At 39.0% G+C, this 16,714-nt stretch overlaps 1 protein-coding gene across 2 annotated transcripts in view; it reads left to right on the top strand.

The window, feature by feature from the left end:
• ADAM23 (ADAM metallopeptidase domain 23) overlaps positions 1 to 16,714 on the top strand; it is a 251,687-nt gene that overhangs the window by 171,181 nt on the left and 63,792 nt on the right. For both annotated transcript variants that reach the window (XM_087862985.1, XM_045806585.2), the window contains 3 exons: positions 8,119 to 8,201; positions 9,243 to 9,306; positions 13,531 to 13,603. In XM_087862985.1, coding sequence (XP_087719111.1) covers positions 8,119 to 8,201; positions 9,243 to 9,306; positions 13,531 to 13,603 — 220 coding nt within the window. The remainder of the gene's footprint in view (positions 1 to 8,118; positions 8,202 to 9,242; positions 9,307 to 13,530; positions 13,604 to 16,714) is intronic.

A 16,714-nucleotide genomic window follows, 5' to 3' on the forward strand; every position in this document is an offset into this window, starting at 1 on the left:
AGTCGCTTTTGTTAGAGTTCCTGCACAGTGCTTTGCACACAGTATATGATAAAACAACTTTGGTGACTTGTTGATTGACTTTATTGATGAAACTATTAAAAACGAGTTAATTTTTGTCAGTTCTTCTATAAGTGAACTAGGTATCAATACGACGGTGTAAAAGTCCTTTTCAATCTTGCCCTATTTCTGTTAAGTTCCTTTTAGGTGAACCAATCACTTCGAGCTCCTACTAGTACTTTGGTTTCAGTTGTGCTTATGAGAAGAAGTGTCAGCTGGCCAGTAGTGGAAGACTGAACGGATAGATGCTATGCTCCCATCCCCACTCCCCTCTATTTTATTACTCTTTACCATTATTGGGTGGGGAAAAATGCCCTTTCCTAGCTCTGTTTACTCACCCTGGCTTCTTCCTGTCCCCTTGCTCACTCCCACTCTGGGAAGGAAAGAGCCACTTAACTGATGGGAAGGAGTTGGGCATGTCTGTGTCCTTCATATTCCCTTCTTGTATGGGATCCACCTCCTACAGGAAGAGCACGTTCTCTGTACTTTTCCACACTCTAAGTTGCGCTGTGGCAGCCTGGTGTGTGTGTGTTTGTGTGTGTGGGTCTGTGTGTGTTGTTGGTGGGGGTTTCTTGTTCCATGTTGTCTATCCCTGGGTGGGTAAGTCTAGCCAACTCGGGGATGTGCCATTAGCAGGCCCACTGGATTCTCAGCTGGTCCTCTCCTCTGGTAGAGCGCTAGCAAAATGAAGGTGACACTTTGATCTGTTTGAGTCCTGGGTCACTGTCTCATTTGGTTTTAAATTTGTGTGGCTACCACCTCACATGTTCAAGGATGCCTATAATGTGAATGATGGATAATAGTAAGTGCTGGTGAGGATGTGGAGAACTAGAACCTTCACAGACTTCTGATAGGAATAAAATGGCGGAACTGCTTTGGAAAACATTCTGGCAGTTCCTCAAAAAGTTAAGCATATAGTTACCTTATAACCCAGGTGTTCTTCTCCTGGGTAGATATGAACTGAAAACATATGTTTAAGCAAAAATTTGTACATAGATGTGCACAGCAGCATTATTCATAATTATTCAAAAAAGTGGAAACAACCCACATGGCCATCAATCAATGAATAAATAAGATGTCATATATCCACCCACCAGGGAATATTACTCAGTCATAACAAGTAAGGAAGTACTAATGCATGGTACAACATGGATGAATCTTGTAAACATTATGTTAAGTCAAAGAAGCCAGTCACAAATGACCGTGTATAGTATGATCCCATTTGTTTAAGATGTCCAGAATAGGCAAATCCATGAAGACCAAAAGCAGGGTATGGTTGCAGGGGCTGGGGGTGAGGAGGAGGGGAAATGACTGCTCATGGGTGCAGGGTTTCCTTTTGAGGTGATGAAAGCTTTCTGGAATTGGTGGTAATGGTAGCATAACTCTATGTTCCAAAAACCACTGAATTGCAGTTTTTGCAATTTGTAAGGGTGAATTTTATGGCTTGTCCCTTATGTCTTAAAGGAAAAATAAACCCTCAGGTGGAGAATGGGGATTTATTTACTCGCCTTCTCAACAAACATGAATAATCCTTTGCTCCTTTCAGATTGGTCTTGTCACTCAGGCTCGTGAATAAGTCATTCATATTCATTAAACAGATAACTGATTCAGCGTATTATGATCTAGTCGTCCCTGTTCTAGGTACTGGGCATACATCAGTGAACCAAGCAGGTAAAAATTCCTGCCTTTGTTCTTTACTTCATCACTATAATCACATCACCCTCCTAGAAGTTGTTTTTTTTTTTTTTTTTTTTAATTGAATCATCACCGTAGCTCAGTTCAATCTCACTCCTTCCGTGGAGTGTTCTTGGCAGGGATTGCTGTTGGAGGAAATGGGCCTCTGTGGGCATGGCTTCTGGCTGGGAAATTAAAAAAATAAAATCAAGAGAGCAGACAACACTGGCTCCTCACAAAGCTATTTTAAGTTTGAATAGGATAATTTTGTATGAACTATTAAAAATTTATGTAGCATTGGTACAGCTAAACTGTTCTAATACTTGAACATTTTTTTCCTGTTGAGTTTAATGAAGGTAAATTATTAAACTGGTGTTGGGGTCTCAAGTTCCCTGATTCTCTGATACATTTTTTTCATTTCCTTACTCTATAGTATTCAAATTCAGGTTTCTGTGTCCACTTAATGATATCTTTTTCTCTTTTGCTATCAACCCACTGATATATTAAATAGATTAATAGACCCTGATGATGGAAAAGTTTGAATTTAAAGATATGCATGTACAATAATCATTTGAATATAGTGTCCTGTTTTATTATTATATTCAGGAGCTAGAATATCAAAATATACATGCACATTTGTGAGCTAAGACCTGCAGAGTTTCTTTTCAAACGTTTATCCAGATGTTCAGGAGTTTATGAGACTTTTTTTTTTTTTTAAAGGTTTATCTATTTATTTGAGAGAGAGAGCTAGAGGGGGGATGGGGTAGAGGGAGAGAAAGTCTTAAGCAGACTCTGCACTGAACATAGAGCCCAATGCAGGGCTTGATATCATGACTCTGAGATCATGACCCTGAGATCAGGACCTGAGCAGAAACCAAGAGTTGGACGCTTAACCGACTGCGCCACCCAGTGCCCCAGGAGTTTATGGGAGTTTCTTAAATGATGAAGATAATAAGAACTGGCTGGCTGAACTTTACTGAAGAGCAGATGAAATAATTAGACACAAAGGTCAGGCAGTTTTAAAATAAATCAGATTGAAACAGTAGGTTCTGTTTTCCAATTGGTTGTATTTAAAATGAGTGGAAAGAAACAAACAGTTTCTGTCATTTGATCAATAATACCAGGGAACCAAATCTGTTTTTCCTCTTTAGATCGTTAGCACTGGACTCACAGAGCTGTTATCCCAAGCCACTTCTGATTAGGAAGTACTTTCAAAGATGCACATTCAGTCAGGGTCCCATTATTTGCAGGAGCGGCCTGGTGGTTTCCAGCGGGGTTCTGGGCCATTATTTGAGCCTCATCTGGCATGTGGAGTGTTCGAATGTGGGGAAGTGGTAGGTTGGGGAGCATACTTACTAGGATTTTTAAGTTCCTTTGACTAGCCAATAACTTCCACTTATCGGATGCTCTATTTTGTTGAATTTAAATAACTCACTGACAGTTTTGAATCCCAAAACACTGACATCTGTGGGGACACACATAGACTCATGTCATGTGCTGAATGAGCCCCTCTGGTTCTCCTGCCTGCCACTTGCCGAGTCACAGATCTGTGATGCGCTCCTTGGTACCGATCGCGAAATGGCTAGCCTGGGCTCTAGAACTGTCTAAGGCCTTCCCGACTGGAGAAAGAAACACTAACTGGAGAGCCTGAAAACGTGTCATTCAGTTTGGTTTTTTAATGTCTTTAGCAGAGCCTTTTAGCGCTTTGTCACTGTCTCCCTCTCTGTGCATGGAGATAATAGTTACTATGAGACAGTGACTGAGTGTTCAAGATGGTTAGCTCCTTGGGGGGAAGGCACCCCCAGAGCTGACCCTCCGTCACTGCTCACAACACCCTCTGGGAGTGTCCTCTCTGCACTGGTCCACTCCCCTTATCCCTGTTACCCAAGAGGTAATGTCTCTTTTCAACTAGGATTTTTTGAATATGAAATTCTTCAAGAGGTTACTCTGCAGTGGTATTCATAAAATGCGTACATCTGGAGAGTTGCCAAATAATATTTTTATGGTAATGCTTTCTTAAAACCTTGTTATAAATTTAGTAATAAGGGACTCAGAAACTCCTCTAATACTACCAGATACTAATACTAAATTAAAGCCTGCTGAATTGCTCATAGTACTTAATATAACCACACAATCTAGATAGTCAAGCTTTGTTATGATAGTAGGTGTCAGGGATCGCAGGTTACTCAAGTCTTATTTAAGGTTCAAAAAATACGGTGATTTATGGGGCGCCTGGGTGGCACAGCGGTTAAGCGTCTGCCTTCGGCTCAGGGCGTGATCCTGGCGTTGTCGGATCGAGCCCCATGTCAGGCTCTTCCGCCATGAGCCTGCTTCTTCCTCTCCCGCTCCCCCTGCTTGTGTTTCCTCTCTCGCTGGCTGTCTCTATCTCTGTTGAATAAATAAATAAAATCTTAAAAAAAAAAAATACGGTGATTTACCTTCAAATATACAGAAAATTGAAACAGTTCCTTCAGATAATATTCTACCTAAACAACTACCAATGACCTTTATACTGAGAGAGCATCAACCTTCAGTTTCTAATGTGAATTAAAATAAAACTAAGACAGGGCTTAGAAATATTTTCTGGGGAATAAAGAATATTTTTAGAAAAATCTGAAAAAAATAACTTTTTTTTAGAAAGGTCAGGTCAATGTGACCGTGTTTGCTATGCACTTATGATAATCACCTGACTTAAGAGAACTTCTTGGTGTGATACAAGGTGCTAAATAACCCGTTTGATGGAATTTACAGTTACCTATGGTTGTTTTTAGAATCATGTGAAGAGCCTGAAATTTAATTGCAGAATATCGACCTGTTTTCCAAATTGCTGAGATGTGTGATACCATTTGTCCTTATAAGTTCTAGGGTTGAATATGCAAATAAAACTTGTCATGTTGCATACAAGTCAGTATTTTTGTAAAAGATTGCCTTTTGTTTTTTTTTTTTTAAAGATTTTATTTATTTATTTGACAGAGGTAGAGACAGCCAGTGAGAGAGGGAACACAAGCAGGGGGAGTGGGAGAGGAAGAAGCAGGCTCCCAGCGGAGAAGCCTGATGTGGGGCTTGATCCCATAACGCCGGGATCACGCCCTGAGCCGAAGGCAGACGCTTAACCGCCGTGCCACCCAGGCGCCCCAAAAGATTGCCTTTTGAGAACCAAACCCCATACAAAAGCAACCTTTTACAAAATATTAACAAGATTATAATACCAAATTTAGACAACCAGCACTGGATATGACGCTTTTCCAAAGAAGACATACGAATGGCTAACAGACACATGAAAAAATGTTCAACATCATTAGCCATCAGGGAAATTCAAATCAAAATCACAGTGAGATACCACCTTACACCAGTTAGAATGGCAAAAATTCACAAGGCAGGAAACAACAAATGTTGGAGAGGATGTGGAGAAAGGGGAACTCTCTTACACTGTTGATAGGAATGCAAGTTGGTACAGCCACTTTGGAAAACAGTTTGGAGGTTCCTCAAAAAGTTAAAAATAGAGCTACCCTATGATCCAGCAATTGCTGGATCTTTACCCCAAAGATACAGATGTAGTGAAAAAAAGGGGCACATGTACCCCAATGTTCATAGCAGCAATGTCCACAATAGCCAAACTGTGGAAGGAGCCGAGATGCCCTTCAACAGACAAATGGATAAAGAAGATGTGGTCCATATATACAATGGAATATTACTCAGCCATTGGTAATATGAATGAATTTAATATAATGAATATAAATGAATATCCACCATTTGCATTGACATGGGTGGAACTGGAGGGGATTATGCTAAGTGAAATAAGTCAAGTAGAGAAAGACAATTATCATGTGGTTCACTTATTTGTGGAACATAAGGAATAGCATGGAGGACATTAGGAGAAGGAAGGGAAAAACGAAGGGGGGTAAATCAGAGAGGGAAACGAACCGTGAAAGACTATGGACTCCAGGAAACAAACTGTATTATAGTTTCTAAGAGGAAACAAACTGAATTGGTTGGGGAGTGGTCTTTGATATATGGGTAGACACCCTTATCACTGTAAATAACGTCTGAGGCTCTTGTAATACAGTACAAGAGGTGATCAAAATGACTGTAAATCATCAATGAAAAGTCAAAGTATGTTCAGTATATTCTATTTAAGAAAACAAATGGAAAGCTTCTGGTTAAACAGTGTGGATTCGATGCTTATATTTATCTCTATTCCCTCCCAATAACCTATTCAAATACCAGTTAAAGAATAAAAAAGGATATAAACCCACAAGGACAAAGACAAGAGAAGAAAAGACTGCAGATGAGAGGTATTCATAAAATTTTAGGAGATAGAAAGCAAACGGATGAGGCATAACTGTCAGGTTTGAGCTTTACCTGTTCTGCGAAGTTCCATTAAGGGAAACCCAAGAAGCAAGCCAACTGAAGATCCAGGAATTGAAGGCACATGAAAACAGAGGTTGGTTCAAAGTCTATGTGGAGGGCTCTTACATCCCTAATGCATATTGTACCCCATATAGCAATGCAGCTGTCCCTTCTCTACTCTGCTAGAAGGGCTCCATTTATAGAGAAAAATGGAAAGGAGGGAATTATCAGAGAAATAATGAAAGTTTCCCAGGACTGAAGTGCATGCATTTTCTTAATTAAAAGTTTTGACCAAGTGCCCAGCACAGTGAATAAGCCAAGACCCACACCAAGTCGTGTTTTGAGATTTCATGAAAATGGGGATGAATAAAATTCCCTAAAGTTTTCTCAAAAGGGAAAAATTATATTTTATAGAAAATATCTAACATTAGAATGGCAGCCATTTCTCAGCAGCAACATTAGAAGGTGTGCACAATGGTACTGAAATGCCGAGAGAAAGTAATTTCCAATCTAGAATTCTCTACCCACCCAAATGGTTGATCTAGTGTGAAGATAGAAAAAGAAATTTTTATATGTGCAAGTACTCACCAGATTGATCTTCGATGATCACTTTTTCAAGAAAGTACCAGAAGTTGTGTACCTTCAAAAAAGGGGAAGGTGAGATCATGAATGGAGAAGACATGGGGTCTAGGATTCCATACAGAAGGGAGGCAGGAGAGTTCCCAGGTTGACCCTAAACAGAACTTCTGGCTGGTGGCTCTCTGTCAGGCCTAGTGGGAGGCCGAATGGGAACAAGAGGGCTGTCTCCCGGAATAAAATGGATGTGATAAGTTACCTGGTACGTTTAACCAGAGTGTAGCAGTATAAATATTCCATTCAGAAATACATAGGTAAACAGCAAAAGAAACAGATGAGTTAAAAATGATTATCATGGAGGTGAGGAGAGAGGGAGAAGGTAACTGCTGGTTTTTTTTTTTTATTTTAAGATTTATTTATTAGAGAGAGAGAGAGAGTGGGTGTTTGTGGGTGCGTGAGCAGGGGAGGGGCAGAGAGAGAGCGAGAGAATCCTCAAGCAGACTCTTGGCTGAGTGTGGAGCCCATTGCAGGGATCTCCCGACCCTGAGATCATGACCTGAGCAGAAATCAAGCAGAAATCCGCTTAGCGGACTGAGCCACACAGGCACCCTTGTGTTTTTAAAATAGGCCATGTAGTTACTATTTGACTTTGAAAATCAAGTTCATATAATACTTCTAAGAAATTTTTAAAACTAATTTTAAAAGGTAGGAAAGCAAACAAGATTTTATGTAGTTTTCTATCAAGCAATTATTTTTAAAAAGATTTTATTTATTTGAGAGAGAGAAAGTGAGAGAGAGCACGAGCATGGGGTGGGGTGGGGATGGGGTGGGAGAGAGAGAGTGAAGCAGGCTCCCCGCTGAGCAGGGAGCCTGACGCAGGGGTTGATCCCAGGACCGAGGGATCATGACCTGAGCTAAAAGCAGATGCTTAACCAACTGAGCCACCCAGGCGTCCCTATCAAACACAATTGTTAATACCTTTGGGGTCTCCTCAGTTCGGTAGAAGACCTTATTCCATAGAAATACCTGCGAAGTATCTACTCCCTTACATGTTTAAGAAAGGCATGTAAGTTGTACCAGTTGCCTTGGTGTCTTATTCCTATTAATAGTCTTTTCTCCTTCATTAAATTTAATAACACAACATCATTATAGAAAGGCTGATGGGTATTAAGGAGGGCACATATTGCATGGTGCACTGGGTGTTATACGCAAACAATAAATCATGGAACATTACATCAAAAACTAATGCTGTATGGTGACTAACATGACATAGTAAAAAATTATTATAAAAAAAAGAAAGAAAAGCTGAAAAATTCCTAGTGCCTTTTGAGATTTCACATCACCCAGAAGGAGTTTGTAGGACCATCTTTGCAATTCCTTCTGGCTTATAGGAGCGTCTGTAGAAGTGAATGATGACATAGAAAGCATTGTTCATCAATGAAACCTTCCTCTGTGTTGTAGGGTGGAGAGCACTGTTACTACCACGGCAGCATCCGAGGTGTCAAGGACTCCAGGGCAGCTCTGTCGACCTGCAACGGACTTCAGTACGTGCAAGTCTTGTGTGGGAGAGTGAACTTGCTTTCAGCCATGCACTGTTTCCATCTTTTCTTTCCCAGATGTTTGTTGTCGTGACTCTGCTGTGCCGGTCACATGTTAGGGACTGGATATGGAGTGATGAACAAGGAGGGCATAGTCTCTGCTGTCCTAACATTTAGAGTCTGCAGGAGATTTCAGAGATTAAACAAGTGATTCGAGAGATTAATATTGAATTGCCATTTTGGTAGGAACGGTGAAGGTCAGGGACAGGGACTTATGGGGTGACCAAACCCCATCGAGGAAGGTCTCCCAGAGGCGTATGCCAGAGGACATAGCAGTCAGGTGGTGTTGGCAAGGGAAGGACGGGGGGCCAAAGAGAGGAGCTCGTACATTGGCTTCAAGACGGGCTCTAGAAAAGCCTCTCTAAGTACCTTTTAGACCCAGATAGTAAGCCTTGATGTAAAGATCTGGTTGTGGCCATGTGATGAAAAAGGGTCTTGAAAATCTTATCTTCTTATATCTCTCAAATTTATATGCAACACAAAGTCATACTGCTTAATGGAAATTCACAGTTTGCAGCCATAAATATGCTTCTGTTTGCCTCTTCAGAATCAGATGGTTTTAGAACATTCTAACGAGCAAAGTACATATTTTCTCATGGGTGATATTGGATTTGCGCAACAAGAAGTTTCTACCAGTTGGACATTGTCTTGGAATTATAACGTGACATACTGGGACTGTATGAATAGTCCTGTTCCAGATTCATCTTCTAATCTTTGCATTTTGTTTCAAAAATTAATTATAGCATTTATAATTTATATGCTCGTGATATACACCTTACCACCTTTTGTAGCTTCTCTGCTGTCTAGTACAGTGCTGAGACCACAGTGGGATTCCATACAGATAGATGAATTGGGTTTAGGGCTGTATAAAGATATTTGTTCAGTTACACTGTTCATTTTTAAAGATGCAATGTGAACCTCATTTGCTGTTTCTTGCTGTTTGCTGTATTTGTTCATTTTCTCCTTATGTGGTTTCTTGTCTCACAGTGGTATGTTTGAAGATAATACCTTTGTATATATGATAGAACCACTGGAGCTGATTCACGATGAGGTAAGTCTGTGACCTCAGTTTCCTTATGATATTTTATTCTTTTAGCATCTCTGCCTTTGAGCCACAAACAACATACTGTGGATGTCCGTGTACATTATATGTAGTACTTTATTTCAAGCATAGAATGACACCATGAATTTTGAAGTTTAAACTGCACATCTCAGGTGTGTTGAGAAGTTGGTGCAGGTGTATTGAAGTTAGAAATACGCGGGTTATGACCTGCTGCGTTGGGGAATGTGCGCCACCTACGCAGGCTCGGCAGGTGGCTCCCTCAGCATCCAGGCTCCCACTTTGGAGAAACAAAACCCATGGTTATTTTGGTTGAAGGTGAGGTTTCAATACACTCACACAGGGCAAGTAAAGTCACAGGATTTATTACATACAGATTCCAGAATGTGGGGTGGGGAGCAGTAAGCCAGAGGAGGGCAGTCCTCCATCCTGGGTCACGGGGTGAGCAGGAGATGAGAGCAGGGTAGCAAGCACCTGTTACTTGAAAGGTGGTTGGAGTAGAGGTCCCTAACTTTTAGCGGGCTTAATTCTAAGTGGTTATTTTAAAACGTGCCCTGGGAAAAGCAAAGCAGGAACTTAGAGCGGGAATCCTAAACTCAAGTTTTTAAAAATACAAGTTGTTTTCCTCATCACACCAGGCCACACACCAGGAAGGAATGATAAGAGGCAACAAATCTAGGGTTTTGGAAGTGAAGGCAGTTTTTTTCCAGTCTGTAGAGCAGAGAGGACGTTTTGTTTTGTACTGACCAACTTCTTTTCCTTTAAACTAGCTTTCGTTCTCACTTCTTCTTTGGATAATTGTATGACTATAAGCATATACTTAACTTTTATAAGAATCTTCAGTGGAGAAATTTGTAGTTGAACTATGATTCGATTAGATAGCATTTAGTTTTCTTTAGAAATAGGGAAGAAAATAATGTTTAGAGGCATGCACTGGCCAGCAACCTGATAAGAAACCATAAGGGCGTTATGCTGAGTGAAGTAAGTCAGACAGAGAAAGACAGGTACTGTATGAGCTTGCTTATATGTGGAATGGAAAAGTCCTGAACTCAGAAACAGAGAACAGATTAGTGGTTACCAGAAGCCAGTGGGAGACATGTGTGAATGTGGTCGTGCAAACTTCCAGGTATAAGATAAATGAATTCTGGGATGTAATGTACAACTTGGTGACTATAGTCCCTTTGTACATTTGAAAGTTGCTAAGACAGTAGATCTTAAAAGTGCTCCTCACAAGGAAAAAACTGTAATTGTGTTGTGGTGGGTGTTTACTACACTTACTGTGGAGGGTATTTTGCAGTATATACATAGATCAGATCATTATATTATACACCTTAAACTTATACAATATTGCATGTTATTATATCCCAATAAAATTGGACAAGAAAAGGAATCATATACTCCACTAGTGTTGCTCACTAATAGAATGAAAACTAATCTGAAATTTGATCCATATTCGTTAGGTATTGTAATGAGGGCTTACTACCTGCTGGGCACTGTTTTAGGTGCTGGGGATAAAGTGGTAAATAAGACAAACATAGAGCCTGAGCTTCATGGAGATTATAGTCTACAGGGGCAGACGGGGATAGACAGGATGTAAGACAGTAAGTACATACGGTTTGTTAGATAGCATGCTAAGGAGAAAAAAAATGAAGCCGAGGAGGCCAAGTTACAGGGAAGAGCAAAATGAGATGGTACTTTTGAAGGAGGACTTTCAGAAAGTAGGGAGCTGGAAGAGCATTCCAGGAGAAGAGCAAATGCAAAGGCCCTGAGGCAGAAGTGTTACTCGTGTGTTGTAGGAACTTTGAGGAGCCCAGCTAGGTTGGACAGGAGTGGACAAAGGGGAGATTGGTAGAAGATAAGGCTCTGAGAGGTGGCAGTAGGGAAGTCACACCCCAGTGAGAAGAACAACTAATGGGAAAATAGTATTTTGAGAGTGATCGAGTCAGGATATTGCAATCATTTGATGGTGCGCAGAAAACATTTTTTTATCTTTAGAGATTTCACCTGTATATAAATTAAGTTTTGAAACAGGTACTAGCCATTTAGACTATTGATAATTATAGTTGAACAAACATTTATTTTCTTTGCTGTGGCAATGTATATGTAACTATGGTGTAAGTTTCAAATTTGAGACAGAAATGTCATTAAATTTTTTTTTTATTTTTTTTATAAAGATTTTATTTATTTATTCGACAGAGATAGAGACAGTCAGCGAGAGAGGGAACACAAGCAGGGGGAGTGGGAGAGGAAGAAGCAGGCTCATAGCGGAGGAGCCTGATGTGGGGCTCGATCCCGTAACGCTGGGATCACGCCCTGAGCCGAAGGCAGACGCTTAACCGCTGTGCCACCCAGGCGCCCCTGAAATGTCATTAAATTTTAAATGTTTAATGTTTGTTTAAACCTGTATCATTTTTCAATTAGTAAATGTAAAAATTACTGGATGATGAAGACAACCACCCCTAGATAAACACATTTTGTTTAAGTAAAATGTTTTTCCTCTACTCCAGTGGTAGGTAAATAACTTGTACACAGCAAGATTATTTGATTTGGTCAGCAAACAATTGGCTTTGATTTCTTGCATTGATTGATGGCCCTGTTACGCTTAAAAAAAAAAAAAAAGCCAAAAATAAAACAAAACCCCCAAATGACGACTCCCTAAGCCTCAGAGTTTTTAAATATGTAAAATAAGATGGTTTTTCAATGTATCCCCAATAGGGCAGTTCTGCAGGTTTGATGAATTAAGAAATGTATGTGACCAAGTTTAATAAACCAAGAGATTTGTAAGTTCAAACTGTTATTGTCATAGTATTTAAAGCATCGGTTTTACCTCGTTACACCCATAATCGTGTTCTTCAGGGGCCGATTGTTCCATGCCTACTGCCTTTTCTCTTTTGCTTTCTTCCTTACTCCCTACCTTTTGTTCATGTAACAATCTTCATCCTCACCATGGGGAGAGGGAAAGGAACCGTGCTTGAAATTTCAGTCAGTTTTTAAAATTGTGTTTCTAATCCAGTTGTGAGTTTCATTGCTCTGAATATTATTTCACCTGTTACCAGAATTAAGAATTTACTGAACTTGAATTTAGATTTGCTGATGTTTAGTTTATTATTACTGGTTTTAGTATGCTTTACAGTAAGTCAGTAAGTCAAGCAATATGGGTGGGATATTTCTGATAAGAATTCATGTTCTCTCTCAAGTAATGAATAACAAAACTCTTAATTATTGTGAGTCTCATATGTAATCTATTAAGAACCCTCTTTTTATAACTATTTTCCTGCTTATGAAACTAATACATCATAAGAAATTTGGAAAAGGAAAATAAGCAAATACTTAACTGCATTGTAATTTTCCATGATCCCATCCCAGAAAGAGAACTCTTCACCTTTCAGTATACATTCTTCCAGTTTTTCAGTGATATATTCTCATATATTTTTAAAATAAATTGAATCATTATTCTGTAATAGAATTTTAGCTCAGTGATGGACCTCTCTGAGCCGCAGTATTTTTATTTGTAAAATAAAGATAAAATATGCATTATATAGAGTTCTTGCGAGGATTAAATAGGATAACGTGTACATTAACAGTATTTGGCACATAGTGTGTGCTCAATAATGGAAGCTAATAGTAATAATAGTAATGGAAATAAGATGTTTCTAAAAGTGTGGTTTCTAGGGCAAAGGATATGAGTATTTTCAAGGTCATTGATAGACATTGCTAAATTTCTCTTTGAACTATGCTCCCAATTTATTCTTATCAGCAGAGTATGAGAGTGCTTTTTACCTTGCAACCATAATTAACTATGGTTATCATAATTTTAAAACCTCTGCCAACCAGATGGCAAAAATTAGTTTATCTTTTTTTAAAATTTGTATTTTGAAGGAGTATTGAGGCATTCATCATTTTTTTATATGTTCGTTTGACATATATTGAACTTGACATTTCTTGTCAATTTCCTATTTGTGGCTTTGAAAAAGGCTAAGGTTTCAGAGTGGCTAATAAAACTACACTTTTATCTACACTGGAGCAATTGGATGGTGCTCTATTTCTTCAAAAATTAAAGTTTCAATAAGACATACTTTTCATTTTTGATAGCTAAAACATGAGCATATAAATGTTCCCATTTTAAGAAGGCTTGTTGGAGAAAGTTCCAACACTCTTCCATACAAGCTTGATCCCATCTTGCTTTTTAATGGTGCACAATTGTTTTTGTTTCAGAAAAGCACAGGTCGACCACATATAATCCAGAAAACCTTGGCAGGACAATATTCTAAGCAAGTGAAGAATCCCAGTAAGTTTTAATTCAGATGGCCATTTTATTTTATGTAATAGGAGCCGTGCCTTGGTGGAACTCGGTGCGCATGCAGGAGGTGAAATTGCTCTGCCGTGATCGTGTGGGTGGGCAGTGGCATGAACTGTGGCTGGTGTGGATGAGGCCTGGAGAGTCATTGCCGATGGAAATACTGAAATATGAAGGCCAGGAGTAATCCTCTGTTAGGAACCAGAGAGTGTGGCTAAATTTAATGGTGATTTGCAGTGAGGCTCATCCTTAAATTTCTCTGGCAGTTTACTGGTTTTTAGACAGTTTGTATTGTCTCTTATGCTCTGGTCTCAAGGCATCTTAAGCACACTGATGTTGACAAAAGCGTCTTTTGGATTATTGGGGTATGTGATATTGCTTCCGTACGTTTGTGCCAAAAGTCTTTAATAATTTATGCAAAGTCTTATGCCATACATTATTTTTAAATCTAAAATGAACTAAGCACAGTGAAATTCTCTTAAATTTTCAGATATTGAGGGTCAGGTGGTTGTAGGTCAAATATGCATATTCTAATGAATCTTGAATGGTTTGTTACGTTTTTGATGATGTTTGGAAGAAAATAACACTTGAATTGTAAATCACAATTTATGCATTACAAATAGAATTAGATTTGCGACCATGAGAATGTGAAATGTTTAGTGATCGGAATACTTCTTTCACCTTAGTTTATTTTGATTTTGAGATGATGTATGCTATCAGTGTTGCTGTTTCTTCACATAATATTTTTATTTTGTTTATTTTTTCATCATGATAATTGTACTCATTAATCCCCATCACCTATCTTACCCATCCCCCCCCCCTTTTGGTAGACATCCGTTTGTTCACTATAGTTAAGGGTTTCCTGGTTTGTCTCTTTTTCTCTTTTTATTTTCCTTTGCTCATTGGTTTTGTTACTTAAATTCCACTTATGAGCGAGATCACATGGTATTTGTTTTTCTCTGATGACTTATTTCACTTAGCGTTATATTTTTTAGTTCCATCTCTGTTGTTGCAAATGGCAGGATTTCATTCTTTTTTATGGCTGAGTAATATTCCTGTGTGTGTGTGCGCGCGCACGCGCGTGTGTGCTTCTTTGTCTTTTCATCTATGGATGGATCCTTGGGCTGCTTCCAGATCTTGGCTATTATAAATAGTGCTGCACTAAACATAGGGGTGCATGTATCCCTTTGAATTAGTGTTTTTGTATTTTTGTGGTAAATACCTAGTGGTGTGATTGCTGGATTGTAGGGTAGTTCTGTTTTTAACTTTTTGAGGAACCTCCACACTGTTTTCCAGAGTGGCTGCACAAGTTGGCACTCCCATCAGTAGTGCAGGAGGGTTCCTTTTTCTCCACATTCTCACCAACACTTGTGGTTTCTTGTGTTTTTTATTTTATCCGTTCTGACAGGTGTGAGGTGATAGATTTGATTTGCATTTCCCTGGTGATGAGTGATACTGATCATCTTTTCACATGTCTCCTGGGCATCTGGATGTCTTCTTTGGAGAAATATCTGTTCATATCTTTTGTCCCTTTTTTGTAAAAAAAATTTTTTTTTAGCGAGAGAGAGAGTAAGCACATGCATGTACAGCAGGGGAGGGGCAGAGGGAGGGGAGAGAGAGAATCCCAAGCAGCCTCCATGCCCAGTGTGCAGCCCAAGGCAGGGCTCGATCCCATGACCCCGAGATCATGACCTGAGCCAAAATCAAGAGCCAGATGCCTAACTGACTGAGCCACCCAGGCACCCCTCTTCTGTCCATTTTTAAATTAGATTATTTGGTTTTTGGGTATTGAGTTGTATCAGTTCTTTATATATTTTGGCTACTAGCCCTTTATTGGATATGTCATTTGCAAATATCTTCCCCCATTCAGTAGGTTGCCTTTTAGTTTTGGTGATTGTTTCCTTTTCTGTGCAAAAGCATTTTATTTTGAGATAGTCCCAATAGTTTATTTTTGCTTTTGTTTCCCTTGCCTCAGGAGACATATCTAGAAAAATGTTGCTATGGCTGATGTCAGAGAAATTACTGCCTGTGCTCTCTTCAAGGATTTTTATGGTTTTAGGCATGATATTTAGGTCTTTAATCCATTTTGAGTTTATTTTTGTGTGTGGCAAAAGAAAGTGGTTCAGTTTCATTCTTTTGCATGAAGCTGTTGAAGAGATTGTCTTTTTTCCATTCTATATTCATTCCTCCTTTGTTGAAGATTAATTCACCATATAATTGTGGGTGTATTTCTGGATTTTCTATTGTGTTCCATTGATCTTTGTGTCTGTTTTTCTGCTAGCACCATACTGTTTTAATTACTACCACTTTGTAATATAACTTGAAGTCTGTAATTGTAATACCTCGAGTTTTATTTTTCTTTTTCAGGATTGCTTTGGCTATTTGAGGTCTTTTGTAGTTCCATACAGATTTTAGGATTGGTTGTTTCTGGTTCTGTGAAAAATGCTTTGGTATTTTGATAGGGATCGCAGTAAATCTATAGATTACTTTGGGTAGTGTGGACATTTTAACAATATTTGTTCTTCCAACCCATGAGCATGGAATGTCTTTCTATTTCTTTGCATCATCTTGAATTTCTTTCATCAGTGTTTTATAGTTTTCAGAGTACAGGTCTTTCACCTCTTTGGTTAAGTTTATTCCTAGAGGTTTTATTGTTTTTGGTGCAATTGTAAATGATTATTTTCTTAATTTCACTTTCTGCTGCTTCATTATTAGTGTATAGGTATGCAGCAGATTCTCGTACATTGTGTATCCTGAGACTTCACTGAATTCATTTATCAATTCTAGTGGTTTTTTGGTGAAGTCTTTCAGGATTTCTATATATAGAATCATGTCATCTGCAGATAGTGAGAGTTTTACTGTTTCCTTACCAAGATGGATGTCTTTTATTTCTTTTTGTTTTCTGATTGCTGTGGCTAGGATTTCCAGGTGCTATGTTGAATAAAAGTGGTGAGAGTGGACATCCTTGTTCCGTTCCTGACCTTAGAGGAGAAGTTCTCAGTGTTTTCCTCTTGAGTATGATGTTGGCTGTGGGTTTTTCATATAAGGCTTTTATTATGTTGAAGTGTGTTCCTTCTAAACTTACTTTGTTGAGGGCTTTTA

Source organism: Ursus americanus, chromosome 1 (genome assembly GCF_024610735.1).
Source record: "Ursus americanus isolate L20-20 chromosome 1, mUrsAme1.1.p, whole genome shotgun sequence".
NCBI classification, from domain to species: Eukaryota; Metazoa; Chordata; class Mammalia; order Carnivora; family Ursidae; genus Ursus; species Ursus americanus.